The sequence below is a fragment of the Aureococcus anophagefferens genome, assembly GCF_000186865.1.
Source record: "Aureococcus anophagefferens unplaced genomic scaffold AURANscaffold_66, whole genome shotgun sequence".
Lineage (NCBI taxonomy): Eukaryota > Pelagophyceae > Pelagomonadales > Pelagomonadaceae > Aureococcus > Aureococcus anophagefferens.
The window spans coordinates 38-24,263 of NW_008705618.1; the positions used below are offsets into that span (position 1 = coordinate 38).

Sequence of the window (24,226 nt, forward strand, 5' to 3'; positions counted from 1 at the left end):
TCGTCGCGCGCGCCGTCGTCGCGCGACCCCCCCGCACGCCCGGCCGCGCGCCCCGGGCGCGGGCGCGCGCGCGCGCGAGCTCGACGAGCTCCGGCGGCGCGAGGAGCACCGTGGCGCCGTCCGCCGGGGCGCCGCCGCCGCCGCCGTCGTCCGCCGCCGCGTCGCCGCGCGGGAGCGCCGCGTCCGCGCACGCGAGCGCGAGCGCGGCGCCGCGGCGCCGCTCGCGGTCCGCCGCGGCGCCCCCGCGGGGCGCGTCGAGGGCCCGCCAGAGGCCCCGCTGGTTCGGCGCCTGGAGCGCGTCGAGGAGCGCGCGCGCGCGCGCGGCCGCGCCGCCGCCGCCGCCGCCGGGGAGGCCCGCGGCGTCGAGGAGCGCGCCGACGGCGCCGACGGGCGCGCCGCCGGCGCCCCCGTCGCCGAGGGGGCCGTCCGCGCGCGCGGCGGCGCGGAACGCGAGGACCCGCAGGTCCGCGTCCGCCGCGGCCAGCTTCTCCGCCTGTGTGGGAACCAAATCTTCAGCCCGACTTCAATGCGCGCGTCATCACACGACGTCGACCAGACGATTCGGTCGCGCTTCGAGAACTCGACGACAGCACACGACTCGCGCAAAAATCGGCGGAGTCGACTTCGATGCGACCGAGCGAGAGATTTCCGAAGTTCGGTCGCGACCCCCCAAACCGGCGGTTGGTTTCCCCGCGGTTCTCCGCGGCGGGCCGGGGCAGCGGCAGCTGCATCTCCTCGAAGGCCCGGAGCTCGGCGACGGCGGCGGCGAGCATGTCCGCGACGGCGCGCGCGGCGCCGGGCCGGCCGCAGTCGTCGCACGCGCGGCAGATGAGCGCGTAGAGCCGGCACCGCGCGGGCAGGTACTTGGTCGTCGCGAGCGCGACCGTCGCGTCGAGCGCACGCGCGGCCCAGAGGAGGAACTCCGCCGCGTGGCGCGCGAACGCGCCGCCGAGCGCCGCGAGCGGCTCGGCGACGGCGTGGAGGAGGCCCGCGCCGTTGAGCAGGAGCCAGGACGCGCGGTCCCGGTCCCCCGGAGGGAGCGCGAGCAGGTCGCGCGTCGCGGCCCGGACGTCCCGGAGGCGGGCGAAGAGGCGCTGCGCGGTCCGGGGGTAGCGCGTCGCGCCGTCGCCGCGGCGGACGCGCGCGAGCTCGCACTCGGCGCGCCCGAAGACCGCATCGGCGCGCCACGCCGCGACCTCGGCGTCGTCGCCGCCGCCGGGGCCGCCGCCGCGCCGCGGCCGCGCGAGGAGGCCGTCGCAGAGGCCGACGGCGGCGCCGAAGAACGCGCGCGACGCCGTCGCGTACTCGCCGAGCTCCAGGAGCCGCGCGCCGCAGTGCAGCGCGAGGGGCACGAGCTCGCGCGCCTCGAGCTTCTGCCGGCACCGCGCGTCGAAGCGGCGGAGGTCCGCGGCGCGGTCCGGCGACGACGGCGCCACCTCGGCGCCCCGCGGGAGGCAGCCCCGGTGGGCGAGGGAGCGCCGGTGCTCCAGGAGGGGCACCACGACGCGCTCGTGGAAGTCGCGGGCAAACGCCGACTGGGCCAGCGATGCCCCGCCCTCGCCCCGGCTCGAGGAGAACGCGGAGCCGTGCTGCGACCGACCGGCCGCAGACGACGCGTCCCCACCCCGGGCCACGGCCCGCGGCGCGGGCATCAGACCGAGGTGCCGAACGTCCACGACGGCCGCAAGGCCATCGTTATCCCGCTGGAACTAGGATATTAGATTCTATGTGTCTGAGCGAAATATGTATCTAACCAGGCTGGCTTCCGAAGGAGCACCCCTGTATTAACGTGATTCCTGGTTAGAGAGATAGAGAGATTTCTACCTTCATCTTCAGTGAACTGCATCTTGATGTTGCAGTGCACCTTACCCCACTGCGTTCCTACTGCGTATCCTGCTAGTTTCCCTTCCCTTCCTTAATTCATTCTAATCCAGTTTCAAGTCCTATAGACAGCGATAGCACCAGGCTCAGCGAGGTTGCACAGTCGCCGGACAGTGCACCTGCTGGATAGTAGTTTGACTGACGTCATAGCGACGTTAGGAAGCTGATAAACTATCCTAACTTCCTACTGGTACAATTTCAGGGCTGCGCTCGGACAACAAACCGCCTCGGGCGACCGCCCCGGCACTGTAGCGCACTACCGGCGTTGTCTCGTGGAGGCCATCAGGCCGTGCGGTAGCTCCCCACGCGGGTTCGCGGTGGTCCTTTCGAGCCGCCATACCGCCCTGATTACCGGGTAATTACCAGGGTATGGTAATTACCGGGAAATTACCGGTAATTACCGAGGCCTCCCGGGCACTGGCATTACCCGGCAATCCGGCGGTCATAACCATGTCCACAGCTCAGGGCAGCGTTCCGGTTCTGAAATTCACCGGGGAACGGCTCCATAGGGCCGATAAATCAAAGAATGAGGGGAAAATCAATTTTTGTTGAATTTCAAGTTGAAGAAACGAACTTGAAAAATTTTCACCTGGCAGGGGCCCCAAACGCGTCTATATTTGGGTTTCGCAGTCCCGGTATTCAAGAAGCATCAAAGCCGGGTGATTCTCGTCTTTCGGCTCGCAATTTTGTTGAATTTTGAGGAGATTGGACCATGTCCCGTCCATTTTGCACGCACGCGCGCGCGCGCGTTCGTTACGTATAGAGTAAGTAATCCCGGCACATCGAATTAATCAAAGCCGCGGACAGAAGATTTCACCGGGCGTCGGGGGGTGTATTCAGGTCGCATCGCTGCCCTGCCACAGCTCGGCCGCCGGCGGCGCCGAGCCGAGTGCAACACCAGCTCGGGTTCGACAACTTCGAGTTGGACAAGGGGAAGCTCGCATTCGCGCGCGTGCGGCGACGCCATGGCGTCGATTCCACGTCGATTCTGGGCCGGTCGCCCCGGCGCATTACCCCAGGAGCCTCTGCGGAATACCTTACCAGTCCCCCGGCCGCGGCGGCGGATACACAAGCACCGGGAAGGCGACCCCCGGACGCGGGTACCGGCCCTGTGTTTCGCACCACATTATCCACCACCAGCCTGTTTGATACGACGGCAATAGCCGAGACGATGACCATGACAACGGCGACGAAGGCGGCCACTTAGACAGCGGCGATTGCAGGTGGCGAGGAGGCGGCCACGACGGCGACGAAGCGCCACGCGCGTGCGCTGATTCCCACAGCCGGCCAATTCTCCAAGCCCCGCGGGGCTAAATACAAGGCGAGAACCCCTTAGTGGGCCACAAGCCCCCTCAAGGCTTCAGGTGGTTTCAAGGCCAGTGGCAGCCGCCATAAGCCCTACGTTTAGAGAAGAGTTTAGTAAACACAATGCCAACAGGTCAACATACCACTGGGAAGACTCAACTGTAAATTACCGTTGCCGAGCCCCAGATGGTGTAGTAGCAGCATGGATTCCATAGACGGCATCGATTGCGCGCTTGTTTGAGCTTTGGAGCTCGAACGAGTCGATTCTCAGCACTTATTTGGTTTCAAGTTGAGCCTTTGTAGCCGGATTAGTAAAGAAAAGTGTGTGCAAGAAAATTTCTTGCTGGAAGTGGTCAAAATGACTAAAGGTGCTCGCTGCATCAGTCATGCTGTGATACTGCATCGACTCTAGGCGCTACGAGTATACGACGTGACGCAATTGGTTCATCAGCATGCTGCTTAAAGGCAAATGGACTGGCAACAAATGTGCGGTCTGGCAGGAAAACGGCGACAACCATGCCTAGATCGGTCGCAAGGAGAGGCACTATATCGCAATCCTGAAGAAACACCTTTTGACCACGGAGAAATTTGACAAGTGGGGTGGGTCGGTCGCGCCAAGGCGCATGAAAGGTATCCCCATCCTTTCCTACACGCAGCATTGCGTCATTTGGAAATGGCCGTACATCAATGCCTTTTGAACTCTCAATAATTCTGAGGTGAGCAAGCGATTTTTCTATGACATTTTGGGAACGCGCATGAACATGCGTTGAAGAAACTCGAGGACTATACGCTGTAGCTTGTAGTACGTAACCTCTTCGGTGTAGGATAATTTTGCAAGGCAAGTTAACTTTCCAGTCGATAGGACTGGTCCGATCAAGTAGTTTCATATCGGTGTCCAGAAGCAGCTTGAAGGGTATAGCGAAGGGTTCAGTATTGTCAGCAATTTTCCCTTTGGACGCAATGGCAGCAAGACGGTTAAGGACCTACAGGTTTATAGCACCTTATTTCTTCGCCACCTCATCAACGAGCAAACGCAGTACCAGACCTCATACCTCACAGGAGCTGGTGTATCTGCGTACGTGACAAGGGACACAGCACCATCCGCCCGTGTTGAATAGGAGAGCCATTCATCAGCAGCATGAGAGACCCAAGCCTCGAAGAATTGCGCCTGGTATTGTAGTGCCTTTAAGCGTGTGTGCAGTTGGAGGCTTCCGCCGCAGAGCGTGCGGAGGGGGGGTAACACTGTGAGACGGCTGAGATTTCGAACGTAGTGAGTTGTATCTGTATTAGTAGTGTCCTCTCGCCAACTCTCGCCGTCCGCGTCAAGGTAAGTAACGAGATCATGTTTGGTGGCGAATAGTAGTGGTCGCACAAAGCAGGGCGCCGCCTGAGATGCCACTCCTTTGAACACGTTAGTCAACCGTGAGCCGCGCGCGAGCCTCAGCAGAAACGACTCCATCTGGTCATCAGCGTGATGTGCGAGTGCCACGTGTCCACACCGTTGTGGTATCAAAGCATCTACAACATTGAATGCCGTCTTGAAAGACGTTGTGCGTCGCCAAGCGCGGAATTCCATTTGGCTGGAATGCGTCGAAGAGTGCACCCAGTTATGTGCAGTACATTCAAGGCCGAAACGCCGCGCCAATGCTGCAACAAAGAGGGTGTCACAGCTTGATATCTCACCTCTCTGACGATGGTCAAAATTTAACACAGAAACGGTGGTACAAAAGATGAACGTGCCAGCGCTAATAGATGCAACAATGCTACGGAGTCGCATCCTCCAGATACCGACGCAATCACAACGTCTCCTCCAACTATCCCGCACTCCTTGCGCAGCGATGTCACGAACCGGCCCTCTACCGTACCGCAATTAACTTTTGCGACAGTTGTGGATTGTCTTCTCGGAGCAACGAATCCGTTCACACTAAATCGTACGCTCATCGGCCACATTCGACTTAGTATCATCATTGCACGCGACATGATCCAGACAGCTTGTGGCGCAGCCGCGCTTGAAGTTCTTCCCCCCAACGACCCGCCTCGCTGCCCTGCGACCTCATCGGAGTCGGAGCGGAGCGAAGGTTTTTGAGCATGGACCGCCGCCGCCGGCCAGCGTGACAGCGCCGTAGCGGCAACCGTGGTCGCGGCCGATAGCGCCGAGGCCATGGGCGATGACACCGGTGCAAGCGCGCGGCTTTCAGCGGTCGGCGGCGTCGCAGGGGCTGCCCGGATCGTGGTGGTCCACGGTCCGAACAACCTGGACGTCGGCGTCGTCGCGAGGAACGACGACGGCGCCTACGAGCGCGCGACGACGGAGACGAAACCGTTGCAGCTCAGGTTCGCGTTTTTGAACGGGTCCGAGGACTGGAAGTACAAGAACAGCAAGGCGAACGGCCAGAACGCGCTTACGTTCGCAGCGCTCAAAGGCTTCGGCAAGGACGAGGTCGTCGTCGAGGGCACCGACTGGGAGCTCGTGAAAACGGTCATTGGCGACCGCCACGACGCCAGCGCTAAGGCGACGCCCGGGGCGCGTCGTGCCGGGAACGCGATTGGCAAGGCGTCGGCTCAGCGTCCGCGCGCCGCGCGCGCCCGCGCGACGACGTGTGCTCGTAGGCCTGGATGACATGGTCAACGCTGCAGGCGCTCGTCAGCAGCGTCGTCGCGCGGATGCGGAAGCGGTCGAAGCCGTCGTCGCCCGGCGCGCCCGCGCCCGCGGCCGAGTTCGGCGTCTCGGGCAGCTCCGTCGAAAATTTGCAGAAGTACTTCGCGAGCGGCTTCGGCGCCCCGCCGTTCGTCGACGACGTGAGGAAGGCGCTCTGCGACGACGGCGCGGCGCAGGCCCTCGGCGACTGCGGCGCGCGGACCACCGGTCGCGCGGCGCCGGTGACAGCGACTCCCTTTAGTTGTAAGACGACGCGCGGGAAAGATTGCGTGGCGCCGTGCGACGCCGGCCGCGGCGACGAGCAGCAGCGTCCGCTCCGCCGCGGCGAGGAGGCGCAGCGCGGCGCGCGCGAGGGGCGCGCCGGCGAGCAGTCCGCGTCGCCGTTCCCGTCGAAGGCCGCGCCGGGGGGCGGCGCGAGCGCGAACGCGCGCGCCGCGGCGTCGACGGCGCCCGCGCCGCGGCGGCCGAGGGCCGCGGCGGCCCACGCGGCGACGACGCCGGGCAGCGACGCGCGCACGGCGTCGCGCAGCGCGCCGGGGCCCGCGGCGCGCGCCCAGGCGACGTAGGCGTAGGGCGCCGCGTCCGCCGGCGGCCGCGCGGACCGCGCGCAGAGCCCCGCCGCGAGCCGCTCGAGCCGCGGCCGCAGCAGGTGCTCTCGAATCGTAGAACGCGCCAGACCCAGTAGTGGAGCATCGCCGCGCTCCCAACAACTCCTGCCCTCGAGTCCCAGGCGTAGAGGTCGCCGTCGAAGTCCGTCATGTCGGCAGCAACGTCGCGTCGGAGTCGGGAATCCCGACGCCGCCGTCGCGGACCAGATGTCGTCCGAGACGGTGGTCCGTGGGCTCCAGACGGTTCGCGCTGCTTGGCAGGACACCTGAGCCGAGGCCAAAGCGCCGCAGGACCCCAGGAGTCCACCGTTCTGCAACGGAGGCGTGGAACGTCGACATGAGCTGCATCATGGGGCAGCCCTGTCGCGCCAGCAGCGCGCGCCGACGGCGACGTCGTTCGCGCCAGCCGACGCCGTCGATTAGATCGGGTCCAAGGCGAGCTCATAGGGCCAACCGGCTTGCAAAAAGACTGCGTTCCGGCCGAGAACGAGGCCGAAACCGACGCCCATAATCTTCTTTGCTCTCCGAAGCGTGGATGCTCCACAAGCAGACAGATAATTTCACCGAGACGACCCGATTGGCCAATCCAGGGGGGGTCGCGGGGTAGCATACTCGGATTCTAACACAGCCCGCGCTAGACCCGCGTGCGCGCGCGCGCGCGGCAAATTCTCAGGACCTTCTCGGTGACGTGGGTGGCGATGTGGCGTCGGCGACGGCCTCTTCGGAGGAGCTGCGCTGGGTCACATGTCCGCTGGCTTAGGTGTGGTATGGGGCACTGGGCCGACCCTCCCGATCGTGCCCTCGCTCCTCGCTCCACTACCCTAGCCCTTTGATCCTCCCTCCCTTCGTTCGATTCCTCTGCAGGGCTAACTGCCAGAGGACGATTCAACGAAAAATGATGCCTCCACCCTGCCCCAGCCCGTCTCCAGGGTGGAGAATGGACCACTTCGTGGCGAGGGGTGGATCTAAGCGAACGCGGCGTCGGCCGCGTGCACTGATGGGCGCCCATTGGTCGCCGGGGAGGCGACCATAATCCATACTCAAAGCTTCCTCTAAGGTGCCCCATACGCCGAGCGCCGGGGGCGCCGAGCTGCCCATCGCGTGGGTGGACCTCGGCGCGCCACCTTATTAGTCCGCCCGCGCGCCATGAAATCGCACCCCCAGCGCTCGGCGTATGGGGCACCTCAGAGGAAGCTGTCAGCGCGGACTATGGTCGCCTCGACACGGCGACCAAGGGGCGCCCATCAGTGCACGCCGCCGATGAGCGTGGGCCTCGCGGGTTTATGCCTCCACCCCTTACCCATTCTCCACCCTGGAGGCCAAATCTCCACGGTAAAAGGCAAGGGTCAAGGGGGTCACAGAGGCGTTCACAGAGGGTGGAGATGCGTTTATCGTTGAATCGTCCTCTGCCATTAAACTGGCGAGCGGCACTCCGCGGGCTGCTCCGGTGCCACGCTCCAACTGACGCATCGTCTGTGCCACTCAGCTGCAGATGCTGGTCATTTGGGCGCTTATGTTAGGGCGGGCGAGTTCGCTTCAGCGGTCATTGTGCCCCGCAAGATACGGTCCTGCAGGGCGGGGAGTGTCGCAGAGTAGATCCAGCACTTTCGTCCGTGCCTCAGATGCGAGCAGTGAGGCAAACTTGAGGCGGCAGCGAGTTTTAAGCGGGGTGCAGCCAACTGGGTCATTACATCTGGGAAATTATCTGGGTGCCATCCGGCAGTGGGTTGAGTACCAACACGAATACGATAGTCTGTTCTGCGTTGTCGACATGCATGCAATTACTGTCCCGCACGATGCCAAAACTTTGAGCAGTGAGACGATGGATGCCGCAGCGTTGTACATTGCGGCCGGAGTTGATCCCGACATCGCACCTATCTTCGTGCAGTCCCATGTGAGCGCACACGCAGAGCTTGCCTGGCTCTTAAATTGCATAACTCCGATAAATTGGCTTGAGCGAATGATCCAGTACAAGGAGAAGAAAGAGAAACAGGGCGAATTGGTCGCTGTCGGGCTATTCGACTATCCAGTCCTCATGGCTGCTGATATACTGCTTTACCAGGCGGGGCTTGTTCCTGTCGGTGATGACCAACGGCAGCACCTTGAGCTCACAAGGGACATCGCAAGGCGCTTTCATGACATGTACTGTAAGCGAAAGCAAAGAGTCTTTCGTGAACCTAAGGCCTTAATTGTCAAGGAGGGGTCGCGTGTCATGTCCCTCACTGATGGCACCGTTAAAATGTCGAAGTCCGCACCCCTCGACAACTCACGCATCAACCTCAGTGACCCACCAGACCTTATTGCATCCAAGATCAAGAAATGTAAGACCGATCAAGTCAAAGGTCTCGAGTGGGACAACCCTGACCGCCCAGAGGCCGCCAACCTCCTCAATATTTACCAGTCTGTCACTGGTCTTGAACATGAAGCAATCTTGCGTGAAGTTTCGGACCTCTCTTGGGGTGCTTTTAAGCCCAGGCTCACTGACGCCGTCGTTGCTCATCTGGAACCTATCCAACGTGCATATAAGGAAATCGCTGCTGACCAACATTACCTATCACAGACTCTCAAGCAAGGTGCGTACCGAGCTGACGAGATTGCAACGCGAACCTTGGATGATGCAAAGAGCGCCATGGGCATCAATATCAAGACCATATGAGAACCGGCCTCCATGGATGCAGCTAGGCTGGATTCTTTTTCACTGGTCTGAATCTGGTGAGATCATTTGTTCAACATCTGAGCCCAAAGGGGCCTGCTCCGCACCAGACCCGCTCCCTGCGACCACTGGCGATTCTTGTATAACCAGCAGGCTGCAGGCCGCTTACATGGGTGCTACATTACCGTCGACAGGGGTTGAAGGCGGATAGCTACCTATCTAGCTTGGCGCCCCCACTAGAGCCCTCCAGGTTAGAGAGAAATACCCCAAACTAGGGTACTAAGGAACGTTGATATCAACGTTACGGGGAAGTGCAGTGTCATCTCCATAGTGTGACGTCGCGACAGTGAGGGAACAGGGTAATGTAAATTACGGGGATGATGGGGAATTACGAAGGCTACTCAATTCAGATAGATCCCTTTTTCAAGTTCACTATACTGACTACGAGGAATTCCCTTTTCAGGTTCAGCCCCGCAACTCTCCTTACGCATAAACCGTGGAGAATTAAAGTACAAAGGAGGAGAGGAGGAGCCTAACTAGGGATACTCTCAGGATCGGGATCCTCTAACTAGGGAAAACTCTCTACACCCCTTTTGGATTATAAGAAGACCTGATGGGATGTTCCAGTTCAACTAATTCGTGTAACTTCTTAATGAAGGCTTCAAAATCACCACCAAGCTTATACTTGTCGACCTTGCCTTCATCTGAGTGCATGGGCAGCTAATCTGCCTAGCGAAAATTGTAACTTTCCGGTTGTCGACCCTATGAAGTACAAATTCCTTCGAGACTTCATAGATGGCAGCATCATCAAGGTGAAAAGCAAAACTTTTTGAGGCGCCAGCCGCGCGGTCGGGACTATCTGCGTTAAGCTAGCCGCGCCGGGATATTAGTCGGGTCGAGTGGGGCCTAAAGGGAGGCTAGAGACCCGAAAAAAATTCCGCGCGCGTCTACCCCCTGCTGGGTGTATCTTGTGCCGGCACAGTGTGCCGGCAGATCTGGCGAAGCGAAGTGTGCCGGCACAACCAGAAATAGCGTTTTGTCGGTGTGCCGGCACGTTTGGTCGGGCCCAAAGTCGGCGGGGCCGGGGCCTGGGCGTGTGCCGGCACAGCGGGAACACATTCTAACCCTTGAGCATCATCGATGTTGGAAAGATTATCCGCAGGCTAAAACTCTGCGCCTCGGATAACAGAGTCAGCTGCGCCCTTGAAGTTGCGATGTCTAAGTCACCACAACTCCAAGGACACAGCGTCTTTTCATTCACCGATAAAGGCCTAATCAACAACACGCAACTCATACCCACTGTCGAATCCCTTATCACCATGCCCCGTGATAAGATTAAGGCTGTAGATGTTGCATTCTTCTCTTTCCCTTGCATAAATGAGACTGTATTGCGCCATGGCACCAATGCTCAATATGACGACACCAAATCAGGGATGCTCGCGCCTGGCGGGGGGGATAATTCAACAATTTTGCCAACATTTCGTTCGGCAGTCGACCCGCGCGCGCGCGGTCGACGGAGGACCCCTATGACCTACTACGGCCGGCGGCCAGCAATAATAAATAAATACTTCTATGGCCGCGGCCAGCCCTATGGTTGTTTTTGGCCTTGCCATTCCATACCATGCTTGTTTATTATTATTAATTTAGGACCTTATGGGGTCGGTGACGTTACTTCTCCGAATGGAAGAGCGCTGCATTAGATGCAGAGTTCCACGCAATTGGGAGTCGCGAGCGCTCAGAGTATTGGCGGAGAAGGCTCTGGGCGGGGCGCTGCTCGCCGACGCAACTCTGGAGTGGGCGGATGGATCCTGCGTGGATGGATGCGCGAGTGTGGCATCGGTGGTGGAATCGGCACCATCCTTCGCGCGCAACATACGTGATGGATTTCTGGAGATTGAAATATGGACACTCACACAACCGAAACCATCATACCACAACTCTCGCAAGCTTGCTAAAAAGCTTACAGTGGATGAACAGCTGGCTCGGCTTTACGCGCCAACACGAGACGCGACGGAACAACAGCGAGAGTTGGGCATGCGAGGAACATTGCCGAGTGGACGGCGTCGTGGGTCCGGCGACACAGACGATACTCAGGAAGCCGACTTTGAGGGCTGGGGACGATTTGAGTCTGCGTTGGCCCTTGGCGGATCGACAGCCGAAGAGCGGTTGGAAACCAGACTCTTTCCTGTAGTGCATTCGTTGAGTGCACGCCTTTGGTTCGACTTCACGGAGCCTCGAGCACGCGACGTAAGCTGGGTGCGTTCATTCGAAACGGGCATCACGGAAGCCGTGCGATTGGCTATGCGAGCATATACGCAGCGTCTACAGCGCGTAGAGGGGAAATTGAAGCAGAATGGATTCAAACTTGATCTCTTTTCGAACGGAACTACCAAATGCGAAGAGCCTCGGGTGCTCGTCCTCGGTCTGCACGCAGGTGTTGCGGCACTTGTAGCAGCAGTGGCGGGAGCAAAGGTTGTATGGATTGAGCGTGTGCGGCGTCACGCAGAGGTGGCGAAGCGAATAATTGCAGCAAATAACATGGAAGACCGGGTTGAAATCGCCACAGCGGCAAGAGGTGCCCCGTATACGTCTCTTAGCCTCAAGTCGAAGCGTGGGGCGGGCTTTGATGTAGTTGTGACCGAATTTTTCGATGCTAACAAGGCAGACGGAGGGCTCACCGAGCTTGCTAAGGCCGCGTATGAGCACCAATGGCTGCGACCCAAGAGTGGCGTATTTCTACCACGACGCGTCATCTACAAAGTCGCCGCGGCTGAGTTGAGCACGAAAAACTCAAAGGCGTTCAATGGGCTGGACCTTCAGCTTTTCGATCGTTTTCGCGATGCGCACCGGGCTACTTATGATCTCGTCGATGAGCTCGGGGCAGATGCTCACCATGCTCTCCTTAGTGCCTCAACCTCCATTTTTGTTGGTGAAGTTTCTAGGGTTGCGCTCCTGGGAGACTCATCAGAGGCGCCACCTGCGAATCGAATCGTGTCAAGGCGCACGGCGCATCGTGCTGGTTCGCTGACAGCCGTAGTTGGTTGGCATAAAATTGTCTTCTCTGAGAGTGTATCAGCAGGCTTCGGACCCGTAGATGTGTCTCATAATCTGAAACCATTTTGTAGGGATGGTGTTCTACGGCCGTGGTTACAGAACTGTGAACAGGTTGATCGTGCTCTCAAGCAAACGGTGCGATATCTCAGGTCCCCGCGACTTGTGGAAGCAGGAGACATCCTCGAACTGATACTTGTCCTTGATCATTCGAAGGTGCTGATAGAACTTGAGGCGGCTATTGTGCCTCCAACCGGCGAGCTTGGTTGCAGCATGTTCCGGAAGCCGACCCTTGCGCTCAATCTGATTGGGAATTTGACCTTCGCGACAAGACCGCTACTTCCATACCACTGGCCCATGATTGCAGATGAGCAACGGAACGCATGCTACAATTGCGCTCTGAAATTGGCCATCAATCGAATTCTTGAAACCCAGAGCACCTGCGATGTTCTTGACATCGGTGCCGGCAGCGGTCTACTTGCAATGATGGCAGCACGAGCTGGCGCAACGAGCGTCACGAGCGTGGAGATGGTCCCTGCACTCGCAGAGGCATCGGCGACAATAATAGCCGCAAATGGCTTCGGAGATGTAGTTCGTGTCCTTGCACGCAAGTCCAGTGACATATCTGTCTCAAACACCACCACGACTCGCCGTTCTCTTGCTGAAACCCGCCGCGACGCTCCATTCCAACGGCAGGCATTCCTCCTGAGGAAGGTTGACATTCTTGTCTCAGAAATTCTCGACAACGGGCTTCTTGGTGAGGGTGTGGTACCCACAACCCAAGATGCACGTACGCGCCTCCTAAAGCCCGGTGGTGTTATCATTCCCCGCGCCGCAGCTCTTTACGCGATTCTAATCGAATACAAGGTCCCTCCCACTCCATTATATGGCTTCGATCGAAACGATCTCGAGGTCTTCTATACCGACGCTTCTGCCGGAACAGCAGCTCCCGCGAAGTCAACAATGCTACAACGCCACGCTCACAAAAAATTGTCCACGCCCGTTAAGCTTTTTGACTTCGACTTCTACTCCGCCTCTTTCGAGGAGAACATTATCGCTGCGGAGGTGGCCTGCGAAATAACTGTCTTGCAAACAGGCACCCTCACCTGTGTGTGTTTGTTTTTTGATCTCGATCTCTATGCGGGGGCGCCGAAGTTCTCTACATCTCCAAACAATCCAAACCTCGTTGCTTGGGACCAGACCCTCCGATACCTCCCCATCCAGCTTGGTGTTCACCGGGGGCAGGTGCTCAAGCTCACTGCTAATCACGACAACCTCCACGTACACGTCGGACTCCCAAGCGTGGATGGATGTGTCCTCGGCTTGGGCCACAGGGAGCTCCTGAACAAGCGCACCACCAATGAGCCCACCAGCATATGCTGAGAAATAGACCCCGTAAGGCTAGGGGGAATTGTAGGTGGATTTCCAGGTAGCCCAATGCACTACTACTACGACCAACATCACCCCTGGTGGCGAAGTTCTGAAACACGTTCTAAATGAAATTAGACGCCACAGTCACGGATGCAACCACGATGGACCCCAAGCAGAAGTATGCACCAAAGCCCTCAAAGGCTACATGGAGGAAGTGCCCTCATCCTACGAGTCAAGGTGAAAAGCAAAACTTTTTGATGGCCCCCCGTCCGACGTGCTCCCTCAAGAATCGAGTTGGGCAAGGTCCACTTCATCGATTCAGCGATGGCGGACCAACCCAAAGTGCAGACTGATGAAGAGGTTTTGTGGGTTTTTTCCAAAGAGTTCACCTTTGCGTCTAGGTTGAGCGGTCGGATGAGGAGGTGGAGCTAGATATATCGAATAGCGACGTTTGCACCAAGTGCGAACGCAGCATAACTTTTGACAATGATCGGGTTTAATAAGGTACCGAGAAGCGGGGAAGATTGCGAACCTGGCGCTGCAGGGGCTTGTGCTTCAAGTCAAGCCTGGAGCGAAGGTCCTCGACCTCTGCAAGTTTGGGGACATGGTTATCACCAAAAAGTGCGGAACCATTTATCAAAAGAAGGTCAAAGGCAAGGCCATTGATAAAGGCGTCGCATTCCCAACGTGCGAAAATGAATTCTTTAAGTGTATTTATCCCACTTATATGTCCTTCAAATGCATCGAATCCTCACCAAATGATCATTTGGTTTCGTAGTTGCGTATCAGTGAACGAGTGCGTCTGCCATAATTCACCACTCGAGTCAGACGCAAACATTGATGTCCTCAAAGACGGTGATATGGTAAAACTGGACGTTGGTTGCTACGTGGATGGCTACATTGCTGTTGCTGCGCACACAATGTTGTGTGGTGAACAACCGAGTTTAGACAACCCGCTCTTGGGTTCCCAGGCAGATGTCCTCCACGCAGCACACGTTGCCTGCGAGGTTGCACAAAAATTGCTGCGGCCGGGGAATACCAACTCCCAAGTGACCAAGGCCATTCATAAGGTTGCTGAGGACTTCAATGTCAGAGCGTGTTCAGGTGTGCTCTCGCATCGCATGAAACGATTTGTCATTGATGGTAACAAAGTCATTCTTCTTCGCGAGGAGACTGATCAGAAGGTAGAGGACTTTTGTTTCGAACTCAATGAGGTTTACTCCATCGATGTCGCCATGTCAACTGGTGATGGCAAGCCAAAAGAAATGCAGTCTCGGACCACCATCTTTAAACGCTCTGTAGACAAGAACTACATGCTAAAGATGCGTTCGAGCCGAACGCTTTTCAATGAGGTTAACGCCAAATTCCCTGCTTTACCATTCACTTTGCGCGCGCTTGAAGACGAGCGACAGGCACGCATGGGTGTCGTTGAATGCCTCAAACACGAGCTCATCCATCCCTATCCCGTTCTCTTTGAAAAGAAAGGAGACCACATTGCTCATTTTAAATTCACGGTTTTACTCCTCCCCAGTGGGCCCACACGTATCACTGGTCTGAAATTTGAGGCGGAGACTATCAAGTCCGATAAGATTCTCTCAGATGATATCAACGCCATCATGTCCCTCGCCTCCAAAAAAAAGAAAAAGAAGCCGAAAAAGAAGGTTGCACCGGATGCCGCTTAAATCCTGTCCTTTCGGTTCTTTGCCTAGTGAGTGCTTTGTCTTCCTCATCGAAAGGAACCTTTGGAACTGCCTGGAATACAAGATGCATGCGAATTACACGCTATTACGCGAGCGATATCCCTATCCTCTAGCATGACGCCGACCGTCCTGGGGCATTGATTCGGTGGGTCTTGTCGATTGTCCTTAAGCTGTGCACGGGTGCGGTACTGCGCCGAGTCGCAATCCCTGAGCACGCACCTGGGTCGCTGGCGCGTGGCCACACCAGCCTAGAGAGACAGGGAGAACCTCGTATATTTAGCGGCTCGCTAGCACCGTTCTCTCCATAAGCTCCCATGGTGAGCAGGCGCCCGGTAGGCACCGTAGGCTCAGGCCGCAGGCTGGCAGATGTCCCCCTGTAGCGGGGATAGTCCCTTCAAGGTATACTTCTCTTAAGAGTAAGTACTCAGCTTGAGTGTGGCGGGATTTCCGCCTTCAATATCTACCTTTAGCTTAGTTTGAAGCTGGCATTGCAGTGCATGTATCCGCCCTATTTATCTCATTGTATCTTTATCCTAGTTCTATAGTTGAAGGGCCTTACAATCCTATGACATGAGGTTCACAGTGCAGTGGATATATATCAGCTAAGTCGCCCACGTGTATCTTTTGTACGAGGATACGCGAAAAAAAGATATCCCCTTCTTTCTTTCTCTTGCACACTTCAGTGACCGAGGAGTCTGGGGGTTGCATAGGCAGCTCACCGGCTAGGGCAGATACAGGAGAATCTCCCTCCTGAGAATCTAGGTATGAAAGTTTAGACTCAGTGAAACTGCTTGAACTTATTAAATAAGTGTGCGCACGAGGTGTTGCAAAATCAACACATTGGATTACCATCATCCCCCATAATTTACATTACCCTGCTCCTTTACTATCGCGACGTCACACCATGGAGATGACACTGCACTCCCCCGTAACGTTGACATCAACGTTCCTTGTTACCCTACTGTAGTTTGGGGTACCTCTCTCTCTTTCTACATTAGTCCTCCCTCAAATCAGCCTTGTGGTTGTAAAGTATTCGTAGACCTATTCGTCCGTGTATCTTTGCTTGTATCTCCGTACCTCCAGCGTATATATCACCTGCGCTGATAACGCTTCTGGAGAGCTGGAAACAACATGTCAAGCCCCGTTCGCGTCGGTGATGCTTCGCCTCTGGTACCACACTCAGGCGGACGCATGACATACCCGAAGTATGTGACGCCAGCCCCCGGAGACTACGAAGTTCAATCGAAGCACAACATCAAGTTCACGAAAGCGCCTACCTCCCAATTTGGCGGCAACTTATGTAAAATTGATCGTGATAAAACAGGATTGCGCGCACGAGCCTTGCAAACGGCGGATGACCCGGGGCCCAATGCATACTCTGTGACTGCAGCCAAGCAGAAATTGGACGTGAAACAACGGGCCCCAACTTTTAAGTTTGGTAGCTCACAACGTTCGGATGGTTCCAAGATATACATGCATCGAGCAGATACTACTGGCGACGTGACCGATCCAAATCGCGCGGCAGCGGGTCGTGGGGTGCCAGGACCTGGCGCGTATGGAACGATGGGTCCATCCATGGAGAAAACTAAGAAATCAGCTCCACGTTTTTCCTTTGGATTAAAGCCGACAATACAAGAAACTACATCCGCAACTACGATAAACATTGGCCCTGGCACTTACCTTTCCCCCTCATCCATTGGGAAGCAGGTAATATCCATGCGACCGACATCGCCAGGCTTCTCCATGGGCACCTGTGATCGGGAAAAGATGGGAGAGGTTTTACAACCTGGTTTTTCGCCAAATGTCAAGAACCCATCACCGGGGCCATCAAAGTACGAATCTCCCTCCGGCGTTGGGAAACAACTCCAGTCAATGCCGGAGTCAGTAGAAAGTTGGCATAAACAATTGCTTCTAACAATATGTTTGAATCAGGTCTAAGCATCGGTCGGCGAATTCATATTCGTTTGGCACGGATGATAAACTCAAACGTCAGCGCGATAGAGGGGTGCCTGGACCTGGCTCGTATGACGCTGCCTCCATGCTCGGGATACAGTCCCACTCCAAGTTTACGACGTATGGGGGCTTCAAGTTTGGCACTGGCCAAAGACCCGACACTGCGTCAATGTCTTCAACAGTCACCTCTCTTGATGTGTAACCGTCATCAAAGATACGCTCCGAATTGCCTTGCAGCAGTCATCAAAAAGACCGACCACGGTCGTATCACGACGCGCATTTCTGACGAACCCCGACATGCACCCCTGTCCTACGCTCCTGGTAGCGACTTTCACGGCCGCGTCGGAAATCGGACACACACTGAACCAACGACACACTCGGGTGTTGGCAGAGCACAAAAAAAAAATCAGCTCCCCAGGGGCTCCTTTGGGGGCTTGGTAGAAGCAACAAGCTGGCAGGTACCTGGCGTCTTCCTCGGCGCCCTATGACTCCTTCGCGGTCTGTGTATGCCATGTTAGAATCCGAGTATGCTAGTATGAAGCACCAGCATAGTATAGCATGAGCATAGCCAGTATAAGGCAGACTTAGCATAGCCAGCATAGGCCAGTATGAGCGCCCCAGCATAGGGAGGATAGCATAGTCCCGAGTTAGGGTAGAGTCAAAGAGACATAATCTGGATGGCTGACCTCTATGAATTTTATACAGGTAACGCGCTCAACATCCCAACGTATATCGACAATGAAGACGTAGTAACCAGAAGGCAGGAGTTAAAGACATCCCAGCGGAATAGACACATGGGCATGTAGTTGTCCTCTACCAGTTGGCTTAGGAGTCCTTGGACATCACTGCCCTGCATGTTGGCTCTATACGCCTGGTTTAACTTGGCATTTGATATGGCAGACACGCATTCTCCTGCCACTACTTAGCATAGCCAGCATAGGCCAGTATGAGCGTCCCAGCATAGGGAGGATAGCATAGTCCCGAGTCAGGGTAGCATAGCCCAAGGAGCGGAATGTAGGCCCCCTAGGTAGCTGGCTTATCGCGAAGCGCACTTTGATTGTGCTTAATCACACTCGCGTTCTAAGGGCGATATTCGCCGCTTTATCATGCCAAAGCTGCCAAAGCTGCCAAAGCTGCAGAGAAGCTGCAGACGCGTACTAGACCCAGAAGTCAGATCCGCAACTCTCGCTGGAGTTACACGACCAGTGGGCCAATAAGTCTATCCGGTGGGCCCAGCTAAGTGGTGCGCGCGCCTCCGGTGGCCCGTAACCGATTTCTTGGCTCCGAAAGCCACGCGCGCGCGCGCGTTTACGGGGTGGGCCCGGAAGTCGCGGGATCTGGCTGCCCAGCCGTGCGGCGGCGCATCGAGTCGTAAGCGTATTCTTTTCCGGTCAGGAGCTCGTCGTCGTGATGCGAGTCGATGTTGCGAAGCAGTCTGTGGGCGCGCGTCGATATTCCGACGACCCGCGGGCGACTGGCGGGCCGCGGCGCGGTTTCCCGAGGCCGCGAGCCGCGGCGTGATTCTGGTCGCAGACGATGGTCTGGCCGCTATAAAAGGCGTGACACACATGGGGCGTGCCATGGAAGGTGTTGGAGTGGTCCCGGGACGCGATCTCGCCGTGCAAAGGCTGGTTCTATTCGCGAGGGCCTCGCCTGGCTCCGCAACAATTCGCTGCGGTGATCCATGCAGCGTTTCACGTCGATCGATCATCGCTGCTGCGTTCCGTCCGGCGGGTCGACATGCTGGAACCTCTCAATGACGACCTGCACCGTCGTCGACGCCCATGAGGTGCCCGAAACTCGCCGAAACCACCTCGGCGGAGAGCCGGCGGATGGCCGCCGCGGCCCAGTACGGCCGCTTCCGGGCCTCGCTCGAGGTCACTGCGACCTGCGCGTCCAACCTCGGTCCCGACCACCGCCGCGAGTCGACGGGGCGCCGCAAAGAGCGCCCTGGGGCTCCTTTCGGGGGTCATTTTGGCCCATTTTGGCCCGATAGCCCATTTTGGCCCAAAAGCGCTCCATACGCACCCTAATAACCGGGCCTGGGAAACCCAACGAAGCTGAGTTCGCGGCTTGCCCCTCTCCCTAGCCACCCTTAAGCGCCCCGGGCCTGGCGCCATCTCTCTCCAGGGGGGGTGTCGGACACGGGACTCCGGAAACCCAACGAGGCTGACCCGCCGGGGTAAAAGCCGATCGAATGTCCTCGACGCTTCATGATCGACATTGTGCAGCGTTTTGGCGGCGCGGTGCGATGGGATGGCCGTCTTTGAGGGCCCGCCGCTCCGCGAATATGCAGAATTGTGCAACGATCCCAGCAGCTGCGAGGGCCGCAAGGACGAGGGTGAGGCACATGCGAAGACGCGACGCTCATACGACCGCGTGGCGACTGGAACGGGGAGGTAGAGTGGGTGGGAAGGGACGCGCTGCCCCCTCGCGACCCCTCTAGCATAGTTTTCGAGTCATCGCAGCAGCGGAGATCGTTCGTCATCGACCCCGTCGCGTCCAGCGCGGCGGGTTCCTCGGGGGAGCCCGAAATCGTCGAGTCCACCGGGCCGAGCTCCGGCGGCGTTTCGTCCCGACGGTGGCCGTGGGGTATCTGGGGCTGCCCCCGCCGCCCGAAATGGTCTCGATCCGTTCCATACCACCATGGGAGGCGCCTCGGGCTGCCCCTCGGGACCTCGAGCCGACCGACGTCGGGTTCGACGGCTTCCGCATGGTCGACGCCGCCCCAACCGCGCTGGATCCGCGTCGTGGCGGGTCGACGCGCGAACGAAGCGTTTGGGGCGGTAGCGAGACACCTTCCCCACTGCCGATCCCGGCGCATAACGCTCAGACGCCATCGCGAGCGCCGCGAAGAAAAGCCCATGCAACGACTGCACCGTGCCGCTTCAACAGGGGACAAACTCAAGTAAATACCCCGGCGGGTGAGTTTGCGGCTTGCCCCCCTCCCTAGCCGCCCTTAAGAGCCCCGGGTCTGGCGCCATCCCTGTCCGGGGGGGGCGTAGGGCCCGTGGGGCGGCGGCGGGTGCGAAGCGGGGTTGAGTGGGGCCTCTTCCTGGCCGCCGCGCGACCGGTCGCGGCGGCTCATACTGAGCCTACTGAGTCGGCTCAGTCTCAGTATGGGGGGCGGCTGCGGGTCGCTGGATTTCCCGTGGATGATAGAGACAACAATCACAGTTAGCCTACCCTAGGAGGCGTGGCGGACGGAGGCGTCCATATTCGGGGTCACAGTGGCTGGGGCTGCCTTTTGGGGTGGTTGTCGGGCCGGGGGCGGGGCCGTGGTCGTACTCATGTCAAAGGATTGTAAAGCCCTTCAACTAAATTACTAAGTAGATATTACCTCCGATCTCCCCTGGTAGCCTAGGGGTACTAGCGCGGACTCTCAGCCGGGATAACACCGAGGCAGCCTTCGCTAGACGGGTTCTGTGTGGCGCGGTCGCAGTTTAGCTTACAGAAAATAGATGCCAGGAACTCGCCCTAGACCAAGGGGAAGTCACCCGAGGTCCCCCCGAGTACGCCCCAGTAGGATTTAATTAAATTTTACCACCCCGTACCCCGGAGCTCGAGGTCACTTGGGGCCCTGGGTGGAGCCCATGTTGAAGGCACACGCAGCTCCTAATCCAACTATATCATTCTATATCTTCTATCTCCCTTAATAGACCAAGAAACTTGCATGTAGCATTATGAACGTCGCCGTCGTTGTATTCATTACCTTCATTCTTTTGTTATCGGTCTGCTTCGAACTAGGACATGAGCATCTCAGGGAGACGACGCCGGAAGCATTTCAACCAATTTTGACGTCGCTGTGCGTTTCCTCGTTGTGACTGTGTGCCGATGATGGAACTGCAGGTACTCAGAATTGACTTTACTTGGCTTTATCGGGCTTTTGATGTTCACGATTTTCAAGGCGGAGTATCTGCACACAATGTCCACCAGAATATTCGGTGCGACAAACGCGGTCCTGTACTTGCTAATATACTTGCAGGTGAGCCGGAGGAAATCCAAGAATTGGGTGAGCAAGTTCACATGGTGCTCTTTCTCGTAATGGCGATATTCCTTGCGCAAGCTGTAGGGCTCGCCCGCTTCGGTGAATCGATCCAACGCAAGTGGCACGTCTGGGAAGCTAAACCAATTGTAAGCGATGAAGATAAGAGAAACGGATGCATCGAATTACGGGCGACGTTTCACAAGGCCAAAAACCGGATTTCATTTCTCGAACTCCTTATTACCAATCATATGCCAGATAAGTACCGACTCATTTTGCATACGGCAGCACGACTACGATTCGTTGAGGAGAGTGGGCTAGCTGCAACAGACTTTGAATTCGCCCGTTATCTTTCAACTCTGCTGGGCCACACGCTTGGCGAACTTGTAGAGGTACCAATCAAAACCTGGTTTGTTCTGGAACTCATTCTGCTTTTCTTTTGGCAGTGTGAGCTACATTTACCACCTAATGCGAGACTATCGTTGTGGCTGGTGACGGGCTACCTTACTGCGTTCCTTGCCTACTTTGTTCATGCAAAGCTGCGGCTTGTGCTTCACGAATACTGTGCTCCCTTTGTTGGTGGTGACACATCCTTCATGAAGCAGATTGGCGATCGCGGATTCTCGACACTGACGCTCCCTGGTGAAAGCATCAATTCTAGTTATTCTCCCGAGAGCATTTGCGAGCGTAGACCGTCACTGGCCCACCCCAACTTGGCCAACGTCGATGTAGTTGAAAATGCTTGCGATCGCGTGAAGCGACTTGCAAAGCAGAGACGGGCGTCAATGGCAGCTGCACCATCCATATCAACTACACTTTCGCGGGTAAAACGAAGCGTGCGTGAGTCCCTAGTAAACACAACAAAAGACCGTCAGGGCTCCATCGACCTTTCTAAGTCTCAATCTTATTCTACGAGTGCGACGCATAATTTTGATCCCACTGGGCCTGTTCACGATAATGTTGCAGCTGCGTACGTGGAATCATTTTGGTTTGGTGAAACACATCGCGCACATTTTACATTTGATATTATTCGCCTCATTTGCCTCATGACAGCCGTCTACATGGCCATTTTCTGTCTCGTCTATGTTGACGATCTTTTTGAGACCCACGACCCAGTTGACCGCACCATTCCTGCCGTTGCATTCCAACATCGCGGCGGTTACTTGGGTGGCATCATGATTCTCTTATTCGCTATTGGACCTCCAGCACTTGTTCTATTGAAAATAACACGTGTTTTGGAAGATTTTACCGTTGTTGCTAACATATCCGATATGAAAAATCGCCGTGTTATCGAACTGGTCCTCCGTCGCCAGAAGACAGTTGCTGCATTCGAGGCACTCAAAGTTGTCCAGTGCCTCCGCAATCCTAGCATGCTTCTAAATGTCATCGCATCTCCAGAAACAAATATCGAGGGCGAAGAAACGACGCTCCAGTCCCCGTCCACTGCAGGCAGTGATGTCACACAGTGCAACAAGCGCTTCTCCTGGTCCGCACTTGGCTTCTCAACTACGCAGATTGACGATGAAACAGAGACAGAGATGACAGCCTTTGAGAAGAAGAAATGGTCTGGTGCTCAGACTGCAACTGGCAAACACATCAAGAAAAAAGCCCGTGCTCGTCGCGCCTCAGTGGCCGCTCTATCGGAGCTGCGTCGAGAGGAGCGCGATGTCTTCGCTTTGCGTCAGCGTTCGCACTGGCAGCGCATCTTCAACCTCTTCGACGAAGATGGTCAGGGCTCTATTGACCGTGGAGAGATGCGTGATCTTCTCGTCAAATTTGCCTGCGATGCCAAGCCAGAGCAGCTAGACGTAATGATACTACAGCGTCTACATCGATTGCATAAATCGACGTGTTTATCACCTGATTTATTGTTCATACAACATCACTTACCGCGACATGTTTTTAGACAATAATTGACAATCTTGACAATGACAACTCTGGGGAGATCTCCTTTGACGAATTTTTTTCGTTCTCGATCGCTGTCTTAAATGAGCAAGCCTCATTAAAAATCTGACAATTGTAGGTTTGCAACAAAGCTTACACATTACGTTGCTTCGTGCGACCCTGATGAGCTCGTCCATGATATGTTCAATCTCCTAGATCAGGATGGTTCGGGGACGATTACTGTGCATGAGATGCACAACGTCGTCCACGAGATGCTTGGCCAGGATCTTTCCGTTGAAGACGTCTTCAACGTTGTCCAAGACATCGATGTCGATGGCAATGGCGAGCTTGATATGGAGGAGTTTTCTGTTCTCCTTGAGCGATTTGGCATCTACCACTGATTCGAGCTTCAGCCAACCAATGCTGAACTTCTCAACCTCTCAAGATGGTCGCCCGAGCTGCTTTTCATACTACCTTCGTGCGCGTACTAGGCGTGCCGACGCGCCGGCGGCTGCGTGAAGCGGCAGAGCCAGATCAGATGTGTCTTGGCCAGCACAGCTTGCGCAGCCCGCAATGGCGCGTCTGCGACCATTTGGAGCTACAAAAAAGCGATGGAAAGAAAGAAATACTTGGTATGCAAGAAATACATACTTGGTATGCAAGAACTTCATCATCATTAGCAACCTGTGGGCTGTAGCCAAAATCCCAGACTACCAACTCGGACTATCATTGGTTGACTAAGAGTCCAATGGGTGGACTGGACACGGGTCGTAAGTTGGCTGCGAGTAGCATGACATATCCCGCCGGTGGGATACGCTAAACGGCGACCTCAAAGATCCTCAACACCACCGCGTGCCCTTCAAGGGGAACCTCAACAACGCCGCCCACACCTCGTAGGGGACCTGCGAGGCGCCGCCCACGCCTTAAGGGGCACAACCCGCCCGAAACCGCGCGTCAGACCCCTCGCGGACATAAAGTCCCGTGTCATTTTCCGATTCTAAATTCCCCTGAACCTCGCCTTCGCTTAAATCGGTTTTGCCGGCGTGGCGAAATTCCAGTGAAGTGTTTTGGAGCAAAAACGTAAGTGTTTAGGGGGGAGAGGCAAGTGTTGGCAAGTGTTTCAACGGCCAAAAAAAGGCCAAAAAATTAGAATTACCACGAAATATGTTTTGAAAA

The 24,226-nt window shown here is 56.7% G+C and overlaps 6 protein-coding genes across 6 annotated transcripts; 5 read left to right on the forward strand and 1 right to left on the reverse strand.

The window, feature by feature from the left end:
- Positions 1–463: 463 nt before the first annotated feature.
- On the forward strand, positions 464–3,217 carry AURANDRAFT_68116 (hypothetical protein; the record flags this gene model as incomplete). Its single annotated transcript, XM_009043735.1, has 5 exons — positions 464–1,694; positions 1,758–1,789; positions 2,084–2,201; positions 2,478–2,645; positions 3,089–3,217. Coding segments are annotated over 5 exons (1,678 nt in total), but the record flags the coding sequence as incomplete, so codon positions are not given.
- Positions 3,218–3,566: 349 nt separating this feature from the next.
- AURANDRAFT_68117 (hypothetical protein) lies at positions 3,567–5,809 on the reverse strand (the record flags this gene model as incomplete). The annotated part of the gene is made up of 4 exons (XM_009043750.1): positions 3,567–3,919; positions 4,052–4,169; positions 4,244–4,949; positions 5,508–5,809. 4 exons carry the CDS (start codon positions 5,807–5,809, stop codon positions 3,567–3,569), a joined length of 1,479 nt encoding a protein of 492 aa, XP_009041998.1.
- A 2,072-nt stretch (positions 5,810–7,881) lies between these two features.
- AURANDRAFT_39388 (hypothetical protein) lies at positions 7,882–9,403 on the forward strand (the record flags this gene model as incomplete). Its single annotated transcript, XM_009043736.1, has 1 exon — positions 7,882–9,403. One exon carries the CDS (start codon positions 7,946–7,948, stop codon positions 9,107–9,109), a length of 1,164 nt encoding a protein of 387 aa, XP_009041984.1.
- Positions 9,404–13,827: 4,424 nt separating this feature from the next.
- On the forward strand, positions 13,828–15,548 carry AURANDRAFT_55591 (hypothetical protein; the record flags this gene model as incomplete). Its single annotated transcript, XM_009043737.1, has 4 exons — positions 13,828–13,888; positions 13,930–13,988; positions 14,033–14,215; positions 14,307–15,548. 4 exons carry the CDS (start codon positions 13,853–13,855, stop codon positions 15,208–15,210), a joined length of 1,182 nt encoding a protein of 393 aa, XP_009041985.1.
- An 811-nt stretch (positions 15,549–16,359) lies between these two features.
- Positions 16,360–17,931, forward strand: AURANDRAFT_68120 (hypothetical protein; the record flags this gene model as incomplete). Its single annotated transcript, XM_009043738.1, has 3 exons — positions 16,360–17,119; positions 17,161–17,639; positions 17,887–17,931. 3 exons carry the CDS (start codon positions 16,360–16,362, stop codon positions 17,929–17,931), a joined length of 1,284 nt encoding a protein of 427 aa, XP_009041986.1.
- Positions 17,932–22,704: 4,773 nt separating this feature from the next.
- AURANDRAFT_34189 (hypothetical protein) lies at positions 22,705–23,451 on the forward strand (the record flags this gene model as incomplete). Its single annotated transcript, XM_009043739.1, has 3 exons — positions 22,705–22,974; positions 23,073–23,134; positions 23,190–23,451. 3 exons carry the CDS (start codon positions 22,705–22,707, stop codon positions 23,449–23,451), a joined length of 594 nt encoding a protein of 197 aa, XP_009041987.1.
- Positions 23,452–24,226: the final 775 nt, after the last annotated feature.